The sequence below is a fragment of the Melitaea cinxia genome, chromosome 16 (assembly GCF_905220565.1).
Source record: "Melitaea cinxia chromosome 16, ilMelCinx1.1, whole genome shotgun sequence".
In the NCBI taxonomy this organism is placed as follows: Eukaryota; Metazoa; Arthropoda; class Insecta; order Lepidoptera; family Nymphalidae; genus Melitaea; species Melitaea cinxia.
Genome location: NC_059409.1, coordinates 12273746 through 12295121, shown reverse-complemented (window position 1 = coordinate 12295121; position 21376 = coordinate 12273746). Strand labels below are relative to the sequence as shown.

At 32.3% G+C, this 21376-nt stretch overlaps 1 protein-coding gene across 1 annotated transcript in view; it reads right to left on the bottom strand.

Annotated features, from left to right (window-relative positions):
• LOC123661038 (parapinopsin-like) overlaps positions 1–19911 on the bottom strand; it is a 46292-nt gene extending 26381 nt beyond the window's left edge. The window contains exon 1 of the mRNA XM_045596050.1: positions 19735–19911. Within this exon, the coding sequence (XP_045452006.1) occupies positions 19735–19911 (177 nt within the window). The remainder of the gene's footprint in view (positions 1–19734) is intronic.
• Positions 19912–21376: the final 1465 nt, after the last annotated feature.

The window sequence follows — 21376 nt, the reverse complement described above, 5'->3', positions numbered from 1 at the left end:
ACGCTAAGACATGGGCGGAGATCCGTGATGTGGCTGAGGGGGGATTGAGTACTGTAGCCAGCTGGTTGAGGAATAACTTATTGAGTCTCAATGCAAGCAAAACAAAACTCATATCTTTAAGTATATCTAAGAGAACTGCCCCTAATAAAGTTTTGAACCTTAGGCTCCACTCATCTGAATGTGTAAAACACCCAAATTCATTGCAGTGTCAATGCCCCTCTATCCAACAAGTTTCGTCTATAAAATACTTGGGTATACTGATAGACGAACATCTGTCGTGGAAATTACATATTGATGCAGTAACGAAACGCATAAGGAAGCTAGTACATATATTTAGAAGGATTAAGTTCATAGCAGATCCAAGCTTAATTCGAGCCGTGTATTTCAGTCTATGTAAATCTATCTTAAATTATTGTGTCATTGCCTGGGGAGCATCCAAAAAGACATATCTTCTCCCTCTAGAACGCGCTAAGCGAGCCATTTTAAAAACAGCCTTTAACAAACCATGGCGCTATTCCACAAACGCTTTGTTCTTGGAATGTAACATTCTCCGCGTGAGACAGATTTACATATCATCGGTGCTTGTCCGCTTTCATAAAGTTGCGAAGACTATAGCCCGAGCCTCAGGCAGAACTCTTAAATGGGACCTACCGAGAGCTCGTTCGTCTTTTGCTCGTCAATCTTTTACTTTTATGGGACCCTTTCTATACAATAAGTTCTTTAAGCATAATAACACTATATTAAACCTGACATCGTCCAATCTCAAAACCACCATTCAAAAATGGCTACTACCAAAAAGCTATGACCATACCGAGACCTTATTGAACAGAGATATTTAATATCATGTGCACGCAAACCTATTATATATATATATATATATATGTATATATAATCTATGTTAATGAATCTTGTCTTGTCCCCTCTGTTCAGTGAGTTAACTCGATCCCAAGACGTTAATCGTAGGGCTTGCAGAGGCGACATACTGATGTAGTACTCACGCGCACGCACGCAAGCACACGCACGCGCACTCACTCACGCTCACTTGCAGACAGGCATACATCACCAATCATCAACACTACTACTTTAGACGTTGGGGTATAAAAAACAGTGTATAAATATATTATTTATTATTATATACAATGACATTGATGTACACACGTACTTACACACACACACACACACACACACACACACACACACACACACACGCACACGCACACACACACACACGCCCACACACACACACGCCCACACACAGACACACACACACGCCCACACGCACACGCACACACACACACACACACACACACACACTCACCATTTGTTGCCTTAGTTCTTGTATGTTCTAATCAAATAAACTTTAATTTTTTTATTTTATTTTTTAAATTATAAACTTTAAATGCATTGTTTTTGTTTAAACTAACGGAATCGTATTAAGCTAATGGAAGGGACTGGACCCCACGACACAGGGAATCCTAGTGTGGGGACCAGAGACATACTGTTCTTCTTGTGACTAAATATAACTGATGTAATATGTGTTAATATTATGTACTAACGTTTGAAGAAATAAAGATTATTATTATTATTATAAATACATCCATGACATTACAATATTTAAAAATATCACTTTCATTCAAGATACTTTTAAATTTAAATTTTGTGATAATGGTTTTTAATAAGCGTAACTGTAAAGCATAAATATTATTTAAATATGTTTTATAGGTCCTACCGTAGCTACTTAGTCCATAACTAATAATAGATTGAGCCAGGGCTAGACACAGTAATATTATATGGAAGCTTATGTTTCAATATACACGATCTACTAAGTAGAGATCTTAATTTAGAGCAGACGAGGTCTATGTGAGGCTTCCAGCTAAATCTGTTATCAATAACGATGCCGAGATAAGTATGTTGATTTACTTTTTCTAACAGTGGACATTAACAATTTAATACGACTACTATGGAAACATTCATGAGTGTGGGCCATGATAGCCGGTGCGATGATAGCTACGTTATGGGAAGAATGTAAATGTATGAATTTATTTTTGTGACATTTATTTATTTATCATTTATCTTCTTTATACTACTATATACTTTTTCATACTTACTACTAGGAATATATACTTACGCATGTTGCAAACTGCTCATTAAAAAAAATATTGAGAAGAAAATTATGTGGTGTCATGAGACACCAGGTAGGAACGAAGTTCTTTCGGATAGTATAGAAGCAACACAATTAGGAAAAAAAAATGTTGAATTTTATATATATTTTCTAGTTCTTGATTTATTTTTTAATTTTGTTGATTGGTTTTTAATTAAGTACATAAAAGTATTTAGGAAATTTAGTATTTTAGAAAATAACAAATACCGTAAAATAAAATAAATCAAACAAAATAATAATAATAATAATTCAAACTATTAAGTGAAATAAAAAACATGTGTCTTAATTTTTTTTTTTTCGACAGTATAAAATTACTTATATAATTAAAAAAAAGTTTCCTAGTAATATTTTAGTTTTACAAACGTCATATTATACAATCGTGTGACGATATACGATACGTGATATTACGTCACTGCCGCTATATATCCAATATAATTAGAAGAATACCATCAGTGTGAGATCGCGCCCTAGCTTTACTAGGCAGGAATAGGATCGTCGATCTGTAGTTTTAAGTAATAAGTCACCTGTCGGATAAGCATAATTTTTATGCATAATGTATAAAAAAGCATGGGACATTTTAGAACCTATGGATGTTAAATTTAAATATAAAAAAAAAAAAACTTTTCATTACTTTTAGTGTGCTACAGAAATCCCTCTTTTCATATATCCTGACAAATTTCTACGTTTATACTATTTACACTGACTAAAAATATACCAGACGGATGTAAATATAGAATCACGTGGGTTTAACAATGAGCCTGACTCAAACAGGTCCACGTGATGGAAGGCTTTCGTAAGCTTGAAATTTTGCTAAGACTAACTTGAATTTAAATCTTATTTATTTGATACTTAATATTATTAGAGAACAGAGCTGGCCTAGTAAGTGAAGTTACAGCTGAAAGCAATAGTTCGTCACCCACTTAACATTACGTTGTATTTTTGTTGTTTGATGTCGATATATATTTTAATATGGAATAGGGATGGAAAAGGAAAGATTTAATTCACATTATATACGTTATAGCTTTACCAATGTCACATTTTGATAATAGAATAAGAAATGTAACAACGGAAAAATTTTGCAAAGATTTTTGCCATCCGTACTCGTCGGTGTAAAATAATCATATACATAATTAATAACAAACAGTTCCTATGTACTTTTTTCTGTTTATAAAAATATAACAACTTTTAAACTTTCGCGTTGCATTATTATAGTTTAATGTTCATACGGGGATTAACGCGAACAAAATTTTTTAAGGTAAAATATATTACCTTGAGGCCTGACGTTTCGGCCAGGTTACACCAGCCGTGGTCGCAGGCAGACTGATCCAGCGATGTCACGACTCCGCTGTCAGGGTAGATGTTTCTTCATCCACCCTCAACTCGTGATTATTGTTAGTTGTACCGCGACACACAACACTTATTATGTCCCTATTCTGTAAGTCAACCGGAAGGTGCCTATTCTGATATCTAACCGACTGCGAACTAAAACGAGGTTGTGTAATTTTAATCACTGGGTTCCATGTCGGGGATAGTTTGAAACCGTCTTCGCGATTGAATGTTTTGTGTTTCTTAATTTCAATTGCTTCTCGCACTAGTCTTGAGTAAAAGTGGCGATCTGTGGAGAGGATTTCCGTGCGATGGAATTCGATCCAGTGATTAATGCCCGGTTGTAATATATGTTCGGCTATCGCTGATTTATTCGTTTGTCGGTTTTTTACAGCGGCGATATGTTCTTTGACCCTTTCAGCTATCGTCCGCTTAGTCTGGCCTATGTAAGAACTGCCGCAGCTGCAGTTTATCCTATAGACACCTGGTGTTTGTAACGGCAAAACATCCTTCGGTGTGCCCACTATGTTGCTAACCTTCCGGTTGACTTACAGAATAGGGACATAATAAGTGTTGTGTGTCGCGGTACAACTAACAATAATCACGAGTTGAGGGTGGATGAAGAAACATCTACCCTGACAGCGGAGTCGTGACATCGCTGGATCAGTCTGCCTGCGACCACGGCTGGTGTAACCTGGCCGAAACGTCAGGCCTCAAGGTAATATATTTTACCTTAAAAAATTTTGTTCGCGTTAATCCCCGTATGAACATTAAACTATTATAAAAATATAAGCATTTCGGTAATAATGGTAATGGCGCTCGTTTTAAATTATCATAATCAATGCTTTTTACATTTTTTTCGATGTCATCTGACTCACATCAGAAGATCTACGTGACAAAAATCAAATAATCATCAACATCATACATATAATAAAAATGTAACTGGTGTACATTTAAGATATATAAGCAAAAATACTATTGGGACCTTTATCAACGCAAATAGCACCCAAAATAATGATTGTCAGAATTTTTGTCTGTTTGTCTGTGCGTTTGTACACGCTAATCACAGAAACAACTCATTTGATTTAGATGTGGTTTTTACTAATATTGCGTCAAGTCTAGCTTAACATTTAATGTTTGTTTCGTGTCAATCGGTTCATAAATAAAAAAGTTATGCCAATTTAGAGAATCACGTTGAACATGTAATGTCACTGTGCCAAGCGGACGAAGTTGCGAGCACGGCTAGTCCTACTATAACATTTACTACAACTACTTAACATAAGTTTTACGTCGTAAAGTGTTTTATAAACAGTATTTTAATAAAAAAGTTTTTTTTTAGTTTCCCTGCCGATTGACTCAAGTTTAGTTTACTTATCAAGTTCCAATCCCATCATCAAAATCGCATTATTTGTATCTGTCAGAAACGATTATTTCATATCGATCTTTTGAATTTCAAACAAAGAAACTTTTCACGCTATACACAATGTACATGTCATAATTAGTTCTTGTGTTACTAGAAAAAATGAAAATTAATTATTGTAGATAAAATTTGTATTTGTCAGAAACGATTATTTCATATCGATCTCTTGAACTTCAAACAAAGAAACTTTTCACGCTATACATAATATACATGTCATAATTAGTTCTTGTATTACTAGAAAAAATGACAATTTATTATTGTAGATAAAGAGTTCCATCGGAATCATTTGCAACAATAGCAGATAGTCGTTTTAGATTAAAACACGTGGCCCACGTATGTGTACTGCAATCAACGCTACAGACAGTTGTTGATGATGTTAAAATTGCAGAAATACCTTTTCTTAATTTAGGGTATTCTGTTCAGTTGAATATACTCATTTAAAGAACATATTCATATAATAATTGAATAGAAATATTTTTATTCAAACTTTCTTGATAAAATTTCGGGTAATTTAAAAGTAAAATGAATAGATCAAATGTACTTTAATTAAGTTCTTAGCTTTAGTGTATTTACTAGCTGACCTGGCGAACTTCGTATCACCTTATTCTTTTCTGAATAATAACATAATATATCAAAATAAAATATAGCCTATCTTTTAAGTTGGATCAAACTGCACACGGTGTTCAAATTTGATTAAAATCGGTTAAGTAGTTTAGGAGTCCATTGAGGACAAACATTGTGACACGAGATTTATATATATTAAGATATATAGTCTACATATAACGTCATATATAATAATTATTTAATTATCTATACTAATATATAAAATTAAAGTTGTAATATTAAAATAACCGCTTTATACTAAATTCATATGGATGTATACACTGTACATATACCAAAATAACATTTCTTACAATTTTTGTCTGTCTGTCTGTTTGTTCCAGCTAATCTCGGAAATGACTGGGCCGATTTTGACGGCACCTTTACTGGCAGATAGCTGATGTAATAAAGAGTAAATTAGGCTACTATTATATTAGTTTTTTTTTTTAGAACTGCGAACTGAACATTTTTTTAATTCCACGCGGACGAAGTCGCGGACCCAGCTAGTCATGAAATAAAACACGAAATAAAAAGTTATATTCTATTATTAAATTTCTTCATTTTTTTTGTATAAGTTTAAGGTGTGTATTAATATAATCCTATACATAACGAAATTTTGATAAATATTTATCGACCTAATAGATACATAACACTTAAATCCAAAAAATTGTTATAATGAAATAAGGAGGTATGTTATGTCCTCAGATACGTAATAATGTAAATTAAAAGCGTTATTTGGTACATTACTTGGGAATAGCAAAAGCAATTTGGTTGCTTTTTTATTGTTCCATCGTAAGGCAAATATAGTTCTTTCGAAGAGAGAAAATTAAAAAAGTTCATTGACTGTCAAGTTTTCTTCTTGTAATTGCATAACAAAAGAGGGTGGAATGTTCTGGAAATTCCATATCTTGTGAAAACAGAAATGGTCTTATGATAATTAAATTATTCATAAAAAAAGATAAATAAGCTGCAACCCATTAAAATAAGACGGGATACATTTTTTTTACTTTTTAAGATAATAATAACGTATTATATTCAGTATTAAATATTTCCATAAAATTTATCAAAATCTATACTAATATTATAAAGCTGAAGAGTTTGTTTGTTTGTTTATTTGTTTGTTTGAACGCGCTAATCTCATAAACTGCTGGTCCGATTTGAAAAATTCTTTTAGTTTTAGATAGCCCATTTATCGAGGAAGGTTATAGGCTATATATCATCACGCTTACTTAGACCAATAGGAGCGGAGCACAAATGAAGAATGTTTCAAAATCGGGGGTTCTTTTTCTTTTTGAGAGCTTCCGCTGCGTGCGCTGCGGAAACAGTTAAAATTTCGCAAAAATCATGTATGACAGAATTGTTCCCCTTTAAAAGTTCTAAAAAAAAGTCTGCAACAGCATATGTCTATCTTTAAAGGTTGGCTCGCTATAACCTTTTTTTTACTTGCCAAATTTGTTATAAAACATTGCATTATTTGCGAAGGTATTTTTTATAAACATGATATTAATCCTTATCTAAATAAATACATTATTCATCACAAGTAATCTCAACTAATATTATAAAGCTGAAGAGTTTGTTTGTTTGTTTGAACGCGCTAATGTCAGGAACTTACTGGTTGAAATTGAAAAATTATTTTTGTGTTGAATCGTGATGTTATTATATAGCCTTTAGACTCGACCAATAGGACCGAAGAGTTCGTGGAAAATGTTGCAAAAATGCGGAAAATTATTCATATTTGAAGGTTTTCGTTGCGTGCGCTGCGTGATTGGTTCAAGTTACCCAAAATAAGTATAAAATATGTATGAAAGAATTATTCCTCTTTAAATGATCTAAAAAAATGTCCGCGTAGGTATATCTATATTTTAAGTCGTACTCACTATAACCTTTTTATGGTAATCAAATTTGGTCGAAAATTAATCCATTAATGCCAATTATTTGCCAATTTTTTTTATCTAATATCGAAATTTATATAGATCGGGTTGCGGAGAAAATCAGTATGTTCTTCTGCTACAAGAAAATAAAACTAAAAATATCATATACGCAGAAGTATTTTAAAATATATTATTTTAAAAACTTCTTAATTGATATTAGATAATAACAGAAATTGACGCGGACGAAGTCGCGGGCAACAGCTAGTATATAATAATAAATAATAATAAATAAATATTTACACAATACACACACGGTGGTCTGTTCCTAAAGTAAGTAAAGTAACTTAATGCTTGTGTTATAGGTAACAGCCGACTGGTCATCATCATCATTACAGCCTATACAGTCCACTGCTGGACATAGGCCTCCACAAGTTTACGCCAAAAATAACGTGAACTCATGTGTTTTGCCCATAGTCACCACGCTGGGCAGGCGGGTTGGCCGACTGGTATATAGCTACATATTTTTTTTTCGATAAACATACTTATAAATAATACATATATAAATAAATATTTATATTACACCCAGACTCGGGGTGGGAATCGAACCCACAACCCTCGGAGCAGAAAGCAGGGTCACTACAAACTGCGCCAACGGGCTAGTCAATAAAAATGTTACGGGTTGCAGTCTGTACATTTAAGATATATGAGAAAAAATATTATCGTCACCTTTATCAACGCAAATAGCAGCCAAAACAATGATTGTCAGAAGTTTTTGTCTGTTTGTCTGTGCGTTTGTGCACGCTAATTTTAGAAACGGCTTATCCGATTTAGATAAAGTTTGTAAAAGGGATGTGGTGAATAAAAAAAAAGTTATGCCAATTTAAAGAATCACGTTGAACCTGTTAAGTCATTATTCCACGCGGACGAAGTCGCGAGCACAGCTAGTTATTTAAATAAATGTGTTAGAACTTCACTTCTCGAATCAAAAACAAAAAGAAAATAAGACATTTATAATAAAAACCAAACGATCTTCAATACAAATTAATTCTTTGAGAAACGCCCTATGAATTCAAATTAAGTTAATGTCACTGAGTTCATATTACGCTGCCGTTAATCTTCCATTTTGTATTTAGAATAATTAAAACTTATCATTTTGTGGCAAGGGACATGGACTTTTAACAATGTTCGGAGTGGTCCGTTCGTTATTGTTTACGTAGCGGTTTGTGTTAATGTTTAATTCGAAATTAAGCACTAACGGGTAACTTACTGAATTATTATTTACAATCAGTAAAATATGGCTATTTCTCAATTATACTGAATAAATAACAAATAGCGTAGTTTTCGGATGTTGAAATAAACACATTTTGAAATGAAATGAAACGGTCATATAGAAACACTTTAATATATTGGTGTGTCGCCGTTTAATGTGATATTGATACGACTCAATACAACATTATTATTGATAAAAAAAAAAACTTACTTTTGCTGCTTCAGAACTAAACAATCTACGTTCAATAACCAAAAATTAGCAGAATACCAAAAAAATATCAAAAAATATTTAAATATATAATACTTATAATTTATCTACAAAAATACATGTTTTTATTATATTCGGTAACAACAATTGAATAAAGTTGAATAAATTAAATAGATACAAATAAGTCAATCGATAAACAATAGTTTTCAGCAGTAGAGAAAACTTTATCAATTTCTCTTTTAACTACTACGGATATTTGAAAAATAGTAAGCAATATGCTCGTACATAAAGCAGTGTTTTTAGTGTTTTATATTTTTTCTCTATGTTAATAAATGTTTTTATTCAGAAATTTATATGCTATAATACATGATCCTTTGATTTACGATTCGAGCAGCGACGTTAAATATCAAACAGAATGAAACTGTACGCCAAGTCTAAAAGATTAACAAAACTCAGAAAATCGAGAACTACCATATAATTAATACTGGCATTCGTCGACTAGCACAAAATAAATTTAAGGAAATATAGTCCTTTCTTTTTTTTGTATTCAGCTTGTAACATCCCACTTCTGACCATAGGACTCTTTCTCCGTGTAGGAGAAGGATCAGAACTTAATCTACCACGCTGTTCCACTGCGGGTTGACAGATATATTATCTACTAGCCGACCCGTGCCCAGTTCGTTGGGCGTTAATTATTATTTTTGTGATGCAAATATACAGTAAAGATTTCATTTCGCTCGCATTTATCCGACTTGATTTATATATACTATTAAAATAAAATATAGCCTATATCACTCCCGAATAGTGTAGCTTTCTGTTAGTGAAAGAATGTTCATGATCGGGTCAGTGTTTGCGAGGATAGAAACTTTACCTCTTGATAATATTAGTATAGATAATGAGTAACGATTGCTATCAGGTGTTTAAAATAACAACCAGGGCCGACTGAGCTTAATATGCTCTCCGAGGACAGACACCCAAAATAAAACCAATATTTCTATTATATTAGTACAAAGATTCATTCCGAGTGGGAATCGAAACCGCAATCGCCGGCGTGCAATCACACGTACACCAGACAGCAGAGTGGAGTCAACATTTATTTAATTTTCATTGTTTTGGATACTTACTCGTAGACAAAGAAACGAACTTCTGTTTCAGTAGGACACAGTAACTTTAGTAGTACAAAATTTTTGTCTTACACGTTACAGAAATCATTCTAGTTTGTTATTTTCACAATTTTGCTGATTCATTTAAGAATAATAATAGCATTCATTGTTCGAGTTTAAATATATCCTCGACGAGTTTGAAGGAACAATAAAATTTGAGTTTCATTTGTTTACAGATAATCAGCATTAATTTCAAATAAACAAAGGCGTCTACAAAAGCATTGGAGGTTAAATAAAGTGGGCTATTTATTTATACGAGTATACAAGTACTTTTGTTATATAATAATTATTTAGGTGACATAGGAAGTATTGATGTGACTCGTTGATCACCATATTCGTCACAGAAAATTCTAATGACTCACAATTAAATAAATATGATTTTTTGTAGCATAAGAGGTTGAATCTTACGCGCAAAAACCCGATCGAAATATAATTACTTTGAAATTTACTTTCAGACAAAGTTTATATATATAAGTAAAAAATAGTTTTATTATAAAACGAATTATCACGACGTATAGCACGAACATTATTATATCGAAGGTAGTGACGTCATATTGATGACGTCACTTTATTATGAAGCCTACTCTAGAGAAACTTCTCTATATATATTTGCTAATTTATGAATTGTTTACTGTTGGATACTTTGTTAGTTTGTGTATTGGCTGTAGGAATTATATATATATATATATAATATATATATATATATATTAATTGGTATACCGTAGCTTATAGAGCAACACTAGAAGCATTGCCAGCACGTTGCTGAACCTGTACTCGATCCTCCATTTATCTCCATTATTTACCATAATGACACAGAACCACTTGAGAGCAATAATATTTAACTTGTATCTTCTGTAAGGTTGAGGTACTAAACCAGTCGGGCTGCTCCAAATTTTGAGCACGATATTTCTTAATGTACCTTAATAAAATATTTTTTTTTGAACGCTTAAAGAAGAAAAAAAGACTATACACGACCGGAGCCATTAAGGACCGGCGTTCCACCCGGGAAATGTACAGGCGTTATCTAAGGACATACTGACGTTTTATCTTTTTTGTTATCAAGAAGCATTGAAGTTGTAAACATGTAAAATTACTTGAAGAATTTCATATTTATTGCAATGTAAAGTGAAAGCACGGTAAAATGAAGTAATGAATATATAAATAAAATATATAATTATAAGAATATCACTCATCATCATCATCATCATCATCACTTCAGCCTATCGCAGTCCACTGCTGGACATGGCCTCCACAAGTTCGCGCCAAAAATGGCGTGAACTCATGTGTGTTGCCCATAGTCACTCACAGGGGGGGTTGGTGAATATAAGGATATATAAAAATAATTTAAGAAATGTTAACAGTAGAAAGATATTTTGACAACGTAGCAACTAATTGTTGGTATATTAACGTTTTAAATCTTATTATAATGTTATAAGTCTAATTTTCCTTATTAACAACGCAAAATACATTCCGTTCTTTAGAAACATCTCGTAGAGTAATTGACTTTTTCTTCTTTCACAATTTACTTCATTATGTCACCACGCATTTTATTTAAAATATTTTTTTAAACTGACTTCAATATCATTGATAAGCAATACAATGTAAGTGGTCGGTAAAACAGTCAGTTAAATTAGAAATAACTCAAAAAGCACTGGTCAGATCTCAATCAGATTTAATAGCTCATATATCAAATAACAGCTTTCAATAAAAAAACATATCAAAATCGGTACATCCAGTAAACAAATATGAGGTTACATAAAAAATAAGAATAAATTAAAATTTAGAACTTCCTCTTTTTTAAAGTCGGTTAAAAATGTAACTAAACGACACAATGTCTGTGATTTTAAGCCACATTTTTTTTAAGCGACTTCAAAAAAAATGTGGCTTATATATATTCACACACACACACACACACACGCGCGCACACACGCAGACGCATACATATATATATATATATATATATATATATATATATATATATATATATATATATATATATATAAATATATATATAATGTATGACGGGGATAACATCGTCGTTTATGAAAGGATTTTGATAATTCTTTTTTATTGGAAAGGAGATATCCCAAATGTGGTACCATGAAAAGGAAACCAGGATTTGATGATGGAATCCCAGAAAAATCAAAGGAAACCCTCAAAAATCGTAGTGACGACCAGTGCGTTTGTTATTTTTTTTTTTTCGTCTACTTACATTGTATTACTATCGATGTAATTTTGAAGTTTTTTTCGTTTCGGTGTTTCGTAGCAAACACAATGATTATAACTGCTTTCCTTCTTTAAGCCCTTATATTTTAATAAATGTTACTAGAAAAGCTTTTTAAGTCACTTTGATAAAAGAAGGAGGTTCTCAACTCGACTGTATTTTTTATGTATGTTACCTCATAACCTTTTACTGAGTGTTCCGATTTGATGATTCATTTATTATTCAGAAGCTAAAGCTTTTCGTGTGCTCCAATTTAAGTTTAAACAGTATTTGAGAAGCAGTTTTTAAAGTATCCCTAATAATTTATATTGTCCTATACTTGTCGACGTAAATTAAAGTGGGTTTTTAAGAGCAATTTTTTTTTTTTTTTGATTAAAAGTAACTTAAATAACAAACCTCTGTAGTACATATCTTTAAGTGATTGCTGTTCCTAGGACTAGAGCAGTCACAATGTTTTATCTCCTCATTTTTTATCTACACCCACGTGTTCGCTTTACGCTCACGCTCTAGGAATCTTACTTACTTACGAGGCTTAGTGTTCAACAAACTGACACTACATCCGGATGATTTGTAGTATAATATTGTATTAGACGTTTGGCTGTCTTGTGTTTGCTTTGATCATTTCATGGTCCTACTGTTGCGTTTTTATTTTTTTGATACGACAGTAAACTTTAAAAGAATACTAAGAGTTTTCCCTCAGCTTTTTTTCTCTCGGCCTACACTAGAGACATTTTTTTATTCAATTTTTAATTACATTATAAAATTATATTTATTTATGTTTATATTTAAAAAAGTCGAGGATATAATAGGAGGTATAATTTAAATATTGCGACTAAGTTAAGGTTGCTGATATCACTAGGTACACTTCCTAAGTTTGTAATTAAGGTAATGTTAAGATGTAATTTTTTATTTTATTGATTGATATTTTTGCCAGTTTAACTCTCTTTTATTAATGTTTATTTTTTTATAAATGATATTATTTTTGACTTAAGTGTGTATAATCATCGTATTAACGAAATAAATATTTTCATTTCATTTTATTTTAATTATTTGGTACTTATGAAAATGTTTTGAATAAAGCTGTTTTTGATTTTGATTTTGTTACATTCGGCTAATAGACGTATAAAACTTTTCATGTTTTATCAGCTTTGCCACAGATTTTTCGGCTCTTCTCTGATGCTTATTTTAACATGAAGATATGCATGCCACGGGAAGTTTAGCGTATTTTGATAGGTTTCTGCTATGTTCATTTTATATTCTCTTGTTTTTAGCTAACCTTTCTGCGTTCTAGTTTAGGATAGTTTAATCCACCTAACCTGTTACCTAATTACAAATATAATACATTAAGGGTCAACAAGTCGACGGCGCGAACTCGTTGGTAGGCGAGGCCTAAATGAATGCTATTTCACCTGACATAGTGTGCGAACAGGAAAGACTCCGAGAAGAGCAGTGAGAAAATATCGCGCGCGTGCATGTGACAAGCTAGCAAATGCGTTTACGATCTCATTGACGACCTCCGTAGCGCGGTGGCTAAACCGCCACCACTATGAGTCTCGTGAGTTCCGAGTCTGGGAATCCCATCTGGGATCCATCTGGGAGTTAATATGTGGATTTTTTATTATTATTAGTATATAACTGAAAAAAAAATTGCGTGTACATACATTTTGGCATTTCATTTTTATTTATATAAAGATATCATAATATAAATAAATAAAATCAAATATATTAGTACGTATTATCATAGAGAAATAAATAATCAATACCTAATAATAACATTACTGAAATAATCTCAATTCAATCTCAAAAAACATCAAACAACCAGTCACATTATTAGCATTAAATCGCTACATGGTAACCCATAACAAGACTGCTTACTTTAGATGTTTTTTTTTTTATTTTTTGAACACCAATGACAATAAAATAAAAACATAAAATAAATAATTTGGGGCGCAACGGTAGGTAGATACCTATATGTAGGTATAAAGCGCGCTTCGGCATCGGCGCGGCTCATTTTTTAGATTACTTACTTACCTATTTCTTTTCAAGATATTTTTGAGATATGAGCTATCACTTTCACAGTATACAACAAAGTCGCTTCGCGTCCTCTGTTTGTCCTTATGTATACTTAGATCTTTAAAACTACGCAACGGATTTTGATGCGATTTTTTTTACTACATAGGGTGATTCAAGAGGATGGTTTATATGTATAATACATGCATAATATAGTAGAGAAACACTGATAATTTTAGAGGTTTCTAATGTGATGTCGTTAATAAACACATTTTTTTGCGCTTACATTGCAAACGCTCGCGCTGGCTGAAGAACCCTACGAGATGGATCAAAATATTGTACTACAGTATTGTAGATCTTAAAAAGATCTACAAAAAAGTCCTTGATGGTATATGTGTATCTCTTAGGGATAACCCACAATAAACCATTTTTTATCCTTTACTTTTTACGAGAAATAATGTCTTATTTACGAAGCAATTTTAAGCAATACAGCATTAATTCTTGTCCCATTAAGTATCTTCAATACACTTTGCATTTAATATAGATCAATATAGCTCTTTACAGCATGTAATTTAAATGAATATTTTCGAAGATATTACAAATTTAATTTGCAAGGACATAACGGTTGCGGCGGTACTACGGCCGGACAGCCGGCGGCGCGTGCCTAAATAAGTAATAATAAAAACAATAGCAAAGACATTCTGTAGTACATTTAGTATCAGCATTGCACCCGTGCGAAGCCGCGGATCCTACAAGGATTACAAATTAGGTACAACTAAAGGGAAAGGGAATTTACCGCAATGGTAAACTATTTTCTATAAATCACGATAAAAACAAAATTTCGATTAAATTGTTTTTTTTTTTCGTAGTATTAGGGAAAGCGATGATTTATATAAAACCCTAAATGTCTTTTTCCCAAGTGCCCCAAAGATATCATTTAGGTAAATAGTATAACCAATAAATATAGTTTTTAGAATAATTAACTTCAGATTACTTTCTAGTTATATTTTTTCAGACAGCCTCCCAAAATTTAAAAATAAACTTATTGCAAGCTTTACTTCTCTATCTTAACATTAAATGCATCACTATGTCTTTCAATATCGATCATGTTCTGTATGTTTTTCATTAGATGTAAGTGTCTATATTTCTTCTCTTAAACGTTGTTATTATTTATAGATAAATTGTATTTTTTTTTTCTTTCTATCTTTTTGTAAATTTTAATTTATATAAGAATTAGTTATTTGAAGTTTTTAGGTTTTTTGTTTTTTATATAAATATAAATTTAAAATAAATAAAATAATTACCACTTAGATGGAACTGTCCTTAACCACGCCGTGGCAACTTGTAAATAAAACAACACTCAGTAAATTATTGTAAACATTTATTTTTAAAATCTGTATTAGTGTATTTTTTGTAAGTTGTCCTAAAAAAAATAAATAAATAAATAAATAAATAAATAAATAGTTTATTTCCTTGTAGAACGCAATAATAAAAAAAACACAAAATATTTTTCACACTACTTATAAATTTCACGCTAACACGAACAATCAACCGCTGCAATGAATAAGAGCATTCATGTTTACGTAAATACGTCTGTCTACCTTTGATGTACCTACTGCCGCGACACGCGACAACGACGCGACTGTTGCCTATTTCTTGTCAAAAAAATATTGTGAACGGTTTAGCAAGGACCACCAATTGTCAGCGTATACCTATATCAGATTCGCATTCGAGGCTATGTTCACAGAATTCATAAAAATTTGCGAGTCTTTTAAACCTATTTAGTTATTGTGTAAAATGTTGCTGGCAGGTTACTAAGAACTTAGTAAACGACTAGAAAAGGCACTTTACTTATTGACAACATTGATATGTAAATAATTGTGTTTGCTCGCAAACGAAAAAAAAACCGACTTCAATTACATCGACAAGTAATACAACGTAGATCGACGAAAAAATAGTCAATAACTACGTGTTATCAAAGATTACTCAAAAAGTAGTTATCAGATCTCGATAAAATTTATATGTGACCACATGATAAACATCAGCTTTCGATTAAATTAAAAATTATCAAAATCGGTACACCCAGTAAAAAGTTATGCGAATTTTTGAGAGTTTCCCTCGGTTTCTCTGGGATCCCATCATCAGATCCTGATTTCCTTACCATGGTACCAAACTAAGGATATCCCCTTTCCAACAAAAAAAGAATTATCAAAATCGGTACATTCAGTAGAAAGTTATGCGGTATAATACAACGTAGGTCGACGACAAAAGCATCAAGTAAAAACGCATTATTAGATATAACTCGAAAAGTAGTTGTTAGATCTCAAATAAATTTAAATGGGACCAATTGACACACACCACCTTTCAATTGAAAAAAAATTGTCGAAATCGGTCCACCCGGTCAAAAGTTCTGATGTAAAATACATTAAAAAAAAATACAGTCGAATTGAGAACCTCCTCCTTTTTTGGAAGTCGGTTAAAAACTATAGATCAATGATTGACAAGCATTAATTCCGCCGATAATCTGTCACGCAGTTTGGTGGATTATAAAATTGTACAGTATTTGGTCAAATAAAGAATTTATATGCACTGATTGTTTTATAGAGAAACAATATACAAGTCACTTCCCTTCACTGTACTAATAATAGCGATTAGCGAGACAAAGTCAAAATTCAAACGCAACGTATGTTTCACTCAAAATGGGAATTCAAAGTAATACTAAGACAGGCAGCAGAACAAGACATCTATAATATAAAAATGAGTCGCTGAATGTGTTGCTAAGCGCAAAACTCGAGAACGGTTAGACCGATTTCGCTAATTCTTTTTTTAAAATATTCCTTGAAGTACGAGGATGGTTCTTACGGAGAGAAAAATTCTAAAAAAAAAATAATAAAATTAAAGAATCGACTGTTAGGCGATACGAAGTTCGCCGGGTCAGCTAGTTGTTTAATAATAATGTAAAGCCGCGCGCGCGGATGGCGCGGCGCTTGCCTTCCCTCCCACTCCCCGCGCGTAGGTTGAAAGGCACATAGATTCATAACTAAAACGACCGCGTAAAAAAATGTGAATAGACTTTTAGCATAACAGTTATTATAGAAAAACTACTAAATGTATCTTTTCGAAATAAATTTATTTCCACTTTTGAATAACTAAACTATATCGGTATGGGCTTTATTTTAGAGTTTTCTTTCTCCGTATACTATTTATTTTCGCCCAAAGTTGGGCTAAAATCAGTGTTGAAATACGAAAGTTTAGAAGCTTGTATTTTTTAAATGTACACTTTTTTTACGATTTTGAGTACATACATACATAGATAATGACGAGATCAATTGATATTATCCTTAATTTTGAATGGTCAACGTCGAACATTGTAGTAGTTACTGTTATACGTTTGTATGGAAAGACGAGCGACTTGTTTAACCTTAAGAGTACAAATTTCATTAGTGTTTTGGATCTCAGCTACCTGAAATTAAACTGAAATTTTTGTTAATATGATAAAAAATACTTTATCACACAATGCTACTAGGTCGTCCATACTACTAGTAGTAGTATATTAGACGATTAACTTACAATTTCGTGGCTTAAAAATGTAAGGACTCATGTTTTTCCAAAACTCCTGGCATTGTGATTGTGATGTTTTAAGAGGTTTATCCATACATGCATTCATGACTACTTTTTCCGCTTAAATTTTATAATATTCCTCTTAGCGTAGACGTCAACTATTATATTTCATTCTTTAATATTATATAAATTTACTATGCATGACTATTGGGCAGATTAAACATCCAACTAATCTCTCTCCTCGATCCTCGAAAAGTCCATTTGTGTCTAACAATATAATCAATCACACACATGTTCTTATCTGCTAAGCGATGTCTATCTGATTTGTCTGATTTTAGGCAGCATAACATAGACAAGTTAGAGCATTAATGTTTGTATATGATCTGGCTAGCAAAGTTTCTTCACCAGAAATTTTATTCGACTAATTACGGCCCATTAAGAGGAGCCTGTAGTATAAGCAAGTTGAAGTGGCAGTAGGCTGGCCGCATCTGTTGCAGGCCTGAAACCCGTTAGAGCAGATATGTCCTGGAGTGGAGGTCGTGTATTGGTAAACATAAGATCACCAGTGGGGTTTGGATGAGCACTGCGGAGAGCCGGGAAGTTTGGCGCGAGCGCGGGGAGGCCTACGTCCAGCAGTGGACTGCGATAATCTGAAGCGAAGAGGAGTCCGATCTGTATAACTTCGTATGGACGAATTTCTCTTTCCTCAGTTTGCAATGAACGATAAGGTAAGTAAAATCGTGTTAGATATGATCATGTAGTACTTATTATCTATCTTGTTGTATATTTATTGGGTTTCGGAAAAAAGTACTCGTTCAATTGCCGCCGAACAGATATCAGCTGTAAAATCTTTGTCTCGCTTTACTACGAAGCACATATACACATATATAACAATCAAGTCTAGAAACAAATAGTACTTCGGTTTTGTTGTTGTTCGTTACTCATTATTTGTGTTCAAAGTTTCCAGTAATTTAATTAAAATGTGACAACAACACTATCTAGGGATTTACAAATTAAATCACTAACTCAAGTTATTTTAATGAGAATGAAGACACAATACTGCTTCATTAGTAAAATGATACACACAATGAGATTCAGGATAAATAGTTTGTCGATTCTGAGTTATTAATAAAATACAGAACCATACATGTTATATTTAAAAAATCGTAACTGGAGCATAGAATTTTCAGTTTATAATATATCAAATATTATCAGATATTTCTTCCTTCAAAACACGAAGCTCTCTCTATATTAAATACTAGCTGTGCCCGCGACTTCGTCCGCGTGAAATTTAATAAAAAAGTTATTGTTTAGTTCCCCGAGTCTAAGTTACTTCTTATTACATCAGCTATCTGCCAGTAAAGCCCCGTCAAACGGGTCCAGCCGTTTCAGAGATTAGCCGCAACAAGCAGACAGACAGACAGACAGACAGACAAAAATTGTAAAAAATCTTATTTTGGTATATGTAACGTGTATACATACATCCATATTCATTTAGGGAAAAGCGGTTATTTCAATATTACAAACATACACTCCAATTTTATTTACTCCTATAGATTATCGCTCTATAATAAATATAATCTCTATAATAAATTTAAAATATTATCTCTGGCTTTTATTATTATTTGAAGTCCCTGACAGTATATCCAAACAGTAAAGTTTTAAAACATTTCAAAACATACAGTTTATTAATCACTCTAGACATTGTTTTCATTTATTATTGAGACCGAATACTACTCGCCCGAGTATAACCATACGTAAAAATTGTAATATCAAAGTTCGAAAATAGCTTCAAGAGAAGTTGATTAGACCAAATTTAAATAGCAAAATACTCCCACTGCGATGTTAAAATGAAACAAAAATATGTAATAAGTACTTATAACTTGATTTATAAATGACATAAGTATTATATAGGACGTACCTGTCGATCTTTGAACATGAGAAGAATGACCATCAGATTAAGGAAGAATCCAAAAAATCCGATTAGAAACAGCACAAATGCGGACACAACATATCCCCATCTTGGCATTAAAAGTGGGAAGCCTTCCCCATATTCCCGCACAACAGTGTCATTAAAACTGTCTTCATAAGATGTCATCATATCGAGTGTAACACGTCACTACACTTTTGAATTATACACTTCACTTTAATACAACACTTGACCGTCAGCAGCTTCACTTCACTGCTTCACTTCAGTACTTCGTTTAAAACAAAGTTCGCAGTAATACATGGTTCACGATATCTGAAAAAAAAAGAAAATTTGAAATTAAAGTGAATTTGTGTGTGAAGAAAAATGCGCGCGTACAAAGTACACATGTCAGAAGTGAAACTTCTTTGGCAAACTAATTTTTAAGTCTCGTTTATATTTATACAAATCTAAAGCTTTAGATTTACGTTCCAGCGCCATCGACAAAAATGTTGCCGTTTCATCAAAACGTTGCCGTAAATACTTTACCCTCATGCGCCTAAAAAAGTTTCACTTAAAAAAATCCGTTTGTTCGAATCGGAAAGTATTTGAAAAAGTTTTAATTAGAAACAAACAACGATAAGGATAACGAATTTAAGTACTAGTACTTTTAATTTGAAAGTTTGAATTACATCTATCTAATTGTTATTTTCCTAAATTTTACTATAAAGGATTGTTGTTTTTAATTACAAAGTTTATTGAGCGCTGAAAATTGTTTAAACTATTAAGAGTAATGTCATGATTTGAAGCACAATCCAGTGTTGTTATTCGGGCAGATAATTAAAAGAGTCTGGGAGAATTCTACCAACGACTGCTTAATATCAGTAAATGAAAATAAATCAAATAAAAATATTTTTTTTCTATAAAACTCAAGATTATAATAAAATACGAATCACGACATTTCAAGACGGACAGGGATTTCAAGGACTCATAAAAATGTTCGAGTCACTTATAAAGCTTTATTACAGAGTAAAGTAAGAGTAAAATGGATTTAAAAATTATTAATTATCACCTTTACGATACGTATAGTGTTTATTAATACACTTAGTTACTCCAAGTATTTATCCGAAATGCCTTATTTATACATCTTTACAAATAAATAAAATTAGGGTGTCTGTTTTTAATATTAAAACGGCCAGACCGACTTCGACATGCCTTTCACTGGCAGATAGCTGATGTAATAAGGACTAGGTAATGTAATGTAAGGTAACTTAGGCTACTTTTTTTTAGAAATAAAACTTAAGCTACTTTTATTTTTGACTTAAATTCCAGGTGGTCGAAGTCGCAAGCACAGCTAGTAATATTATAAATGTGAATGTAATTTTGTTGTTACGCTTTTACGCGAAAACTACTAAACCCATTATCGTGAAACTTTTGACACATATTCTTGGAGGTGTTAAGTAAAATTGGATACTTTTTATTAAAAAAAAAAACAATGCGAGCGAAATCACGGGTAAAAGCTAGTTATTTATAAAAAAACCAGAAAACTCGTAAATGCGAAATATATTCTGACGAGGGTTAAGCCTCTAGTGACATCTGGTAAACAATAAATAATTTAAAAAGTCTTCAGGGAATTGTCATTTTGAGCAGCATTTGT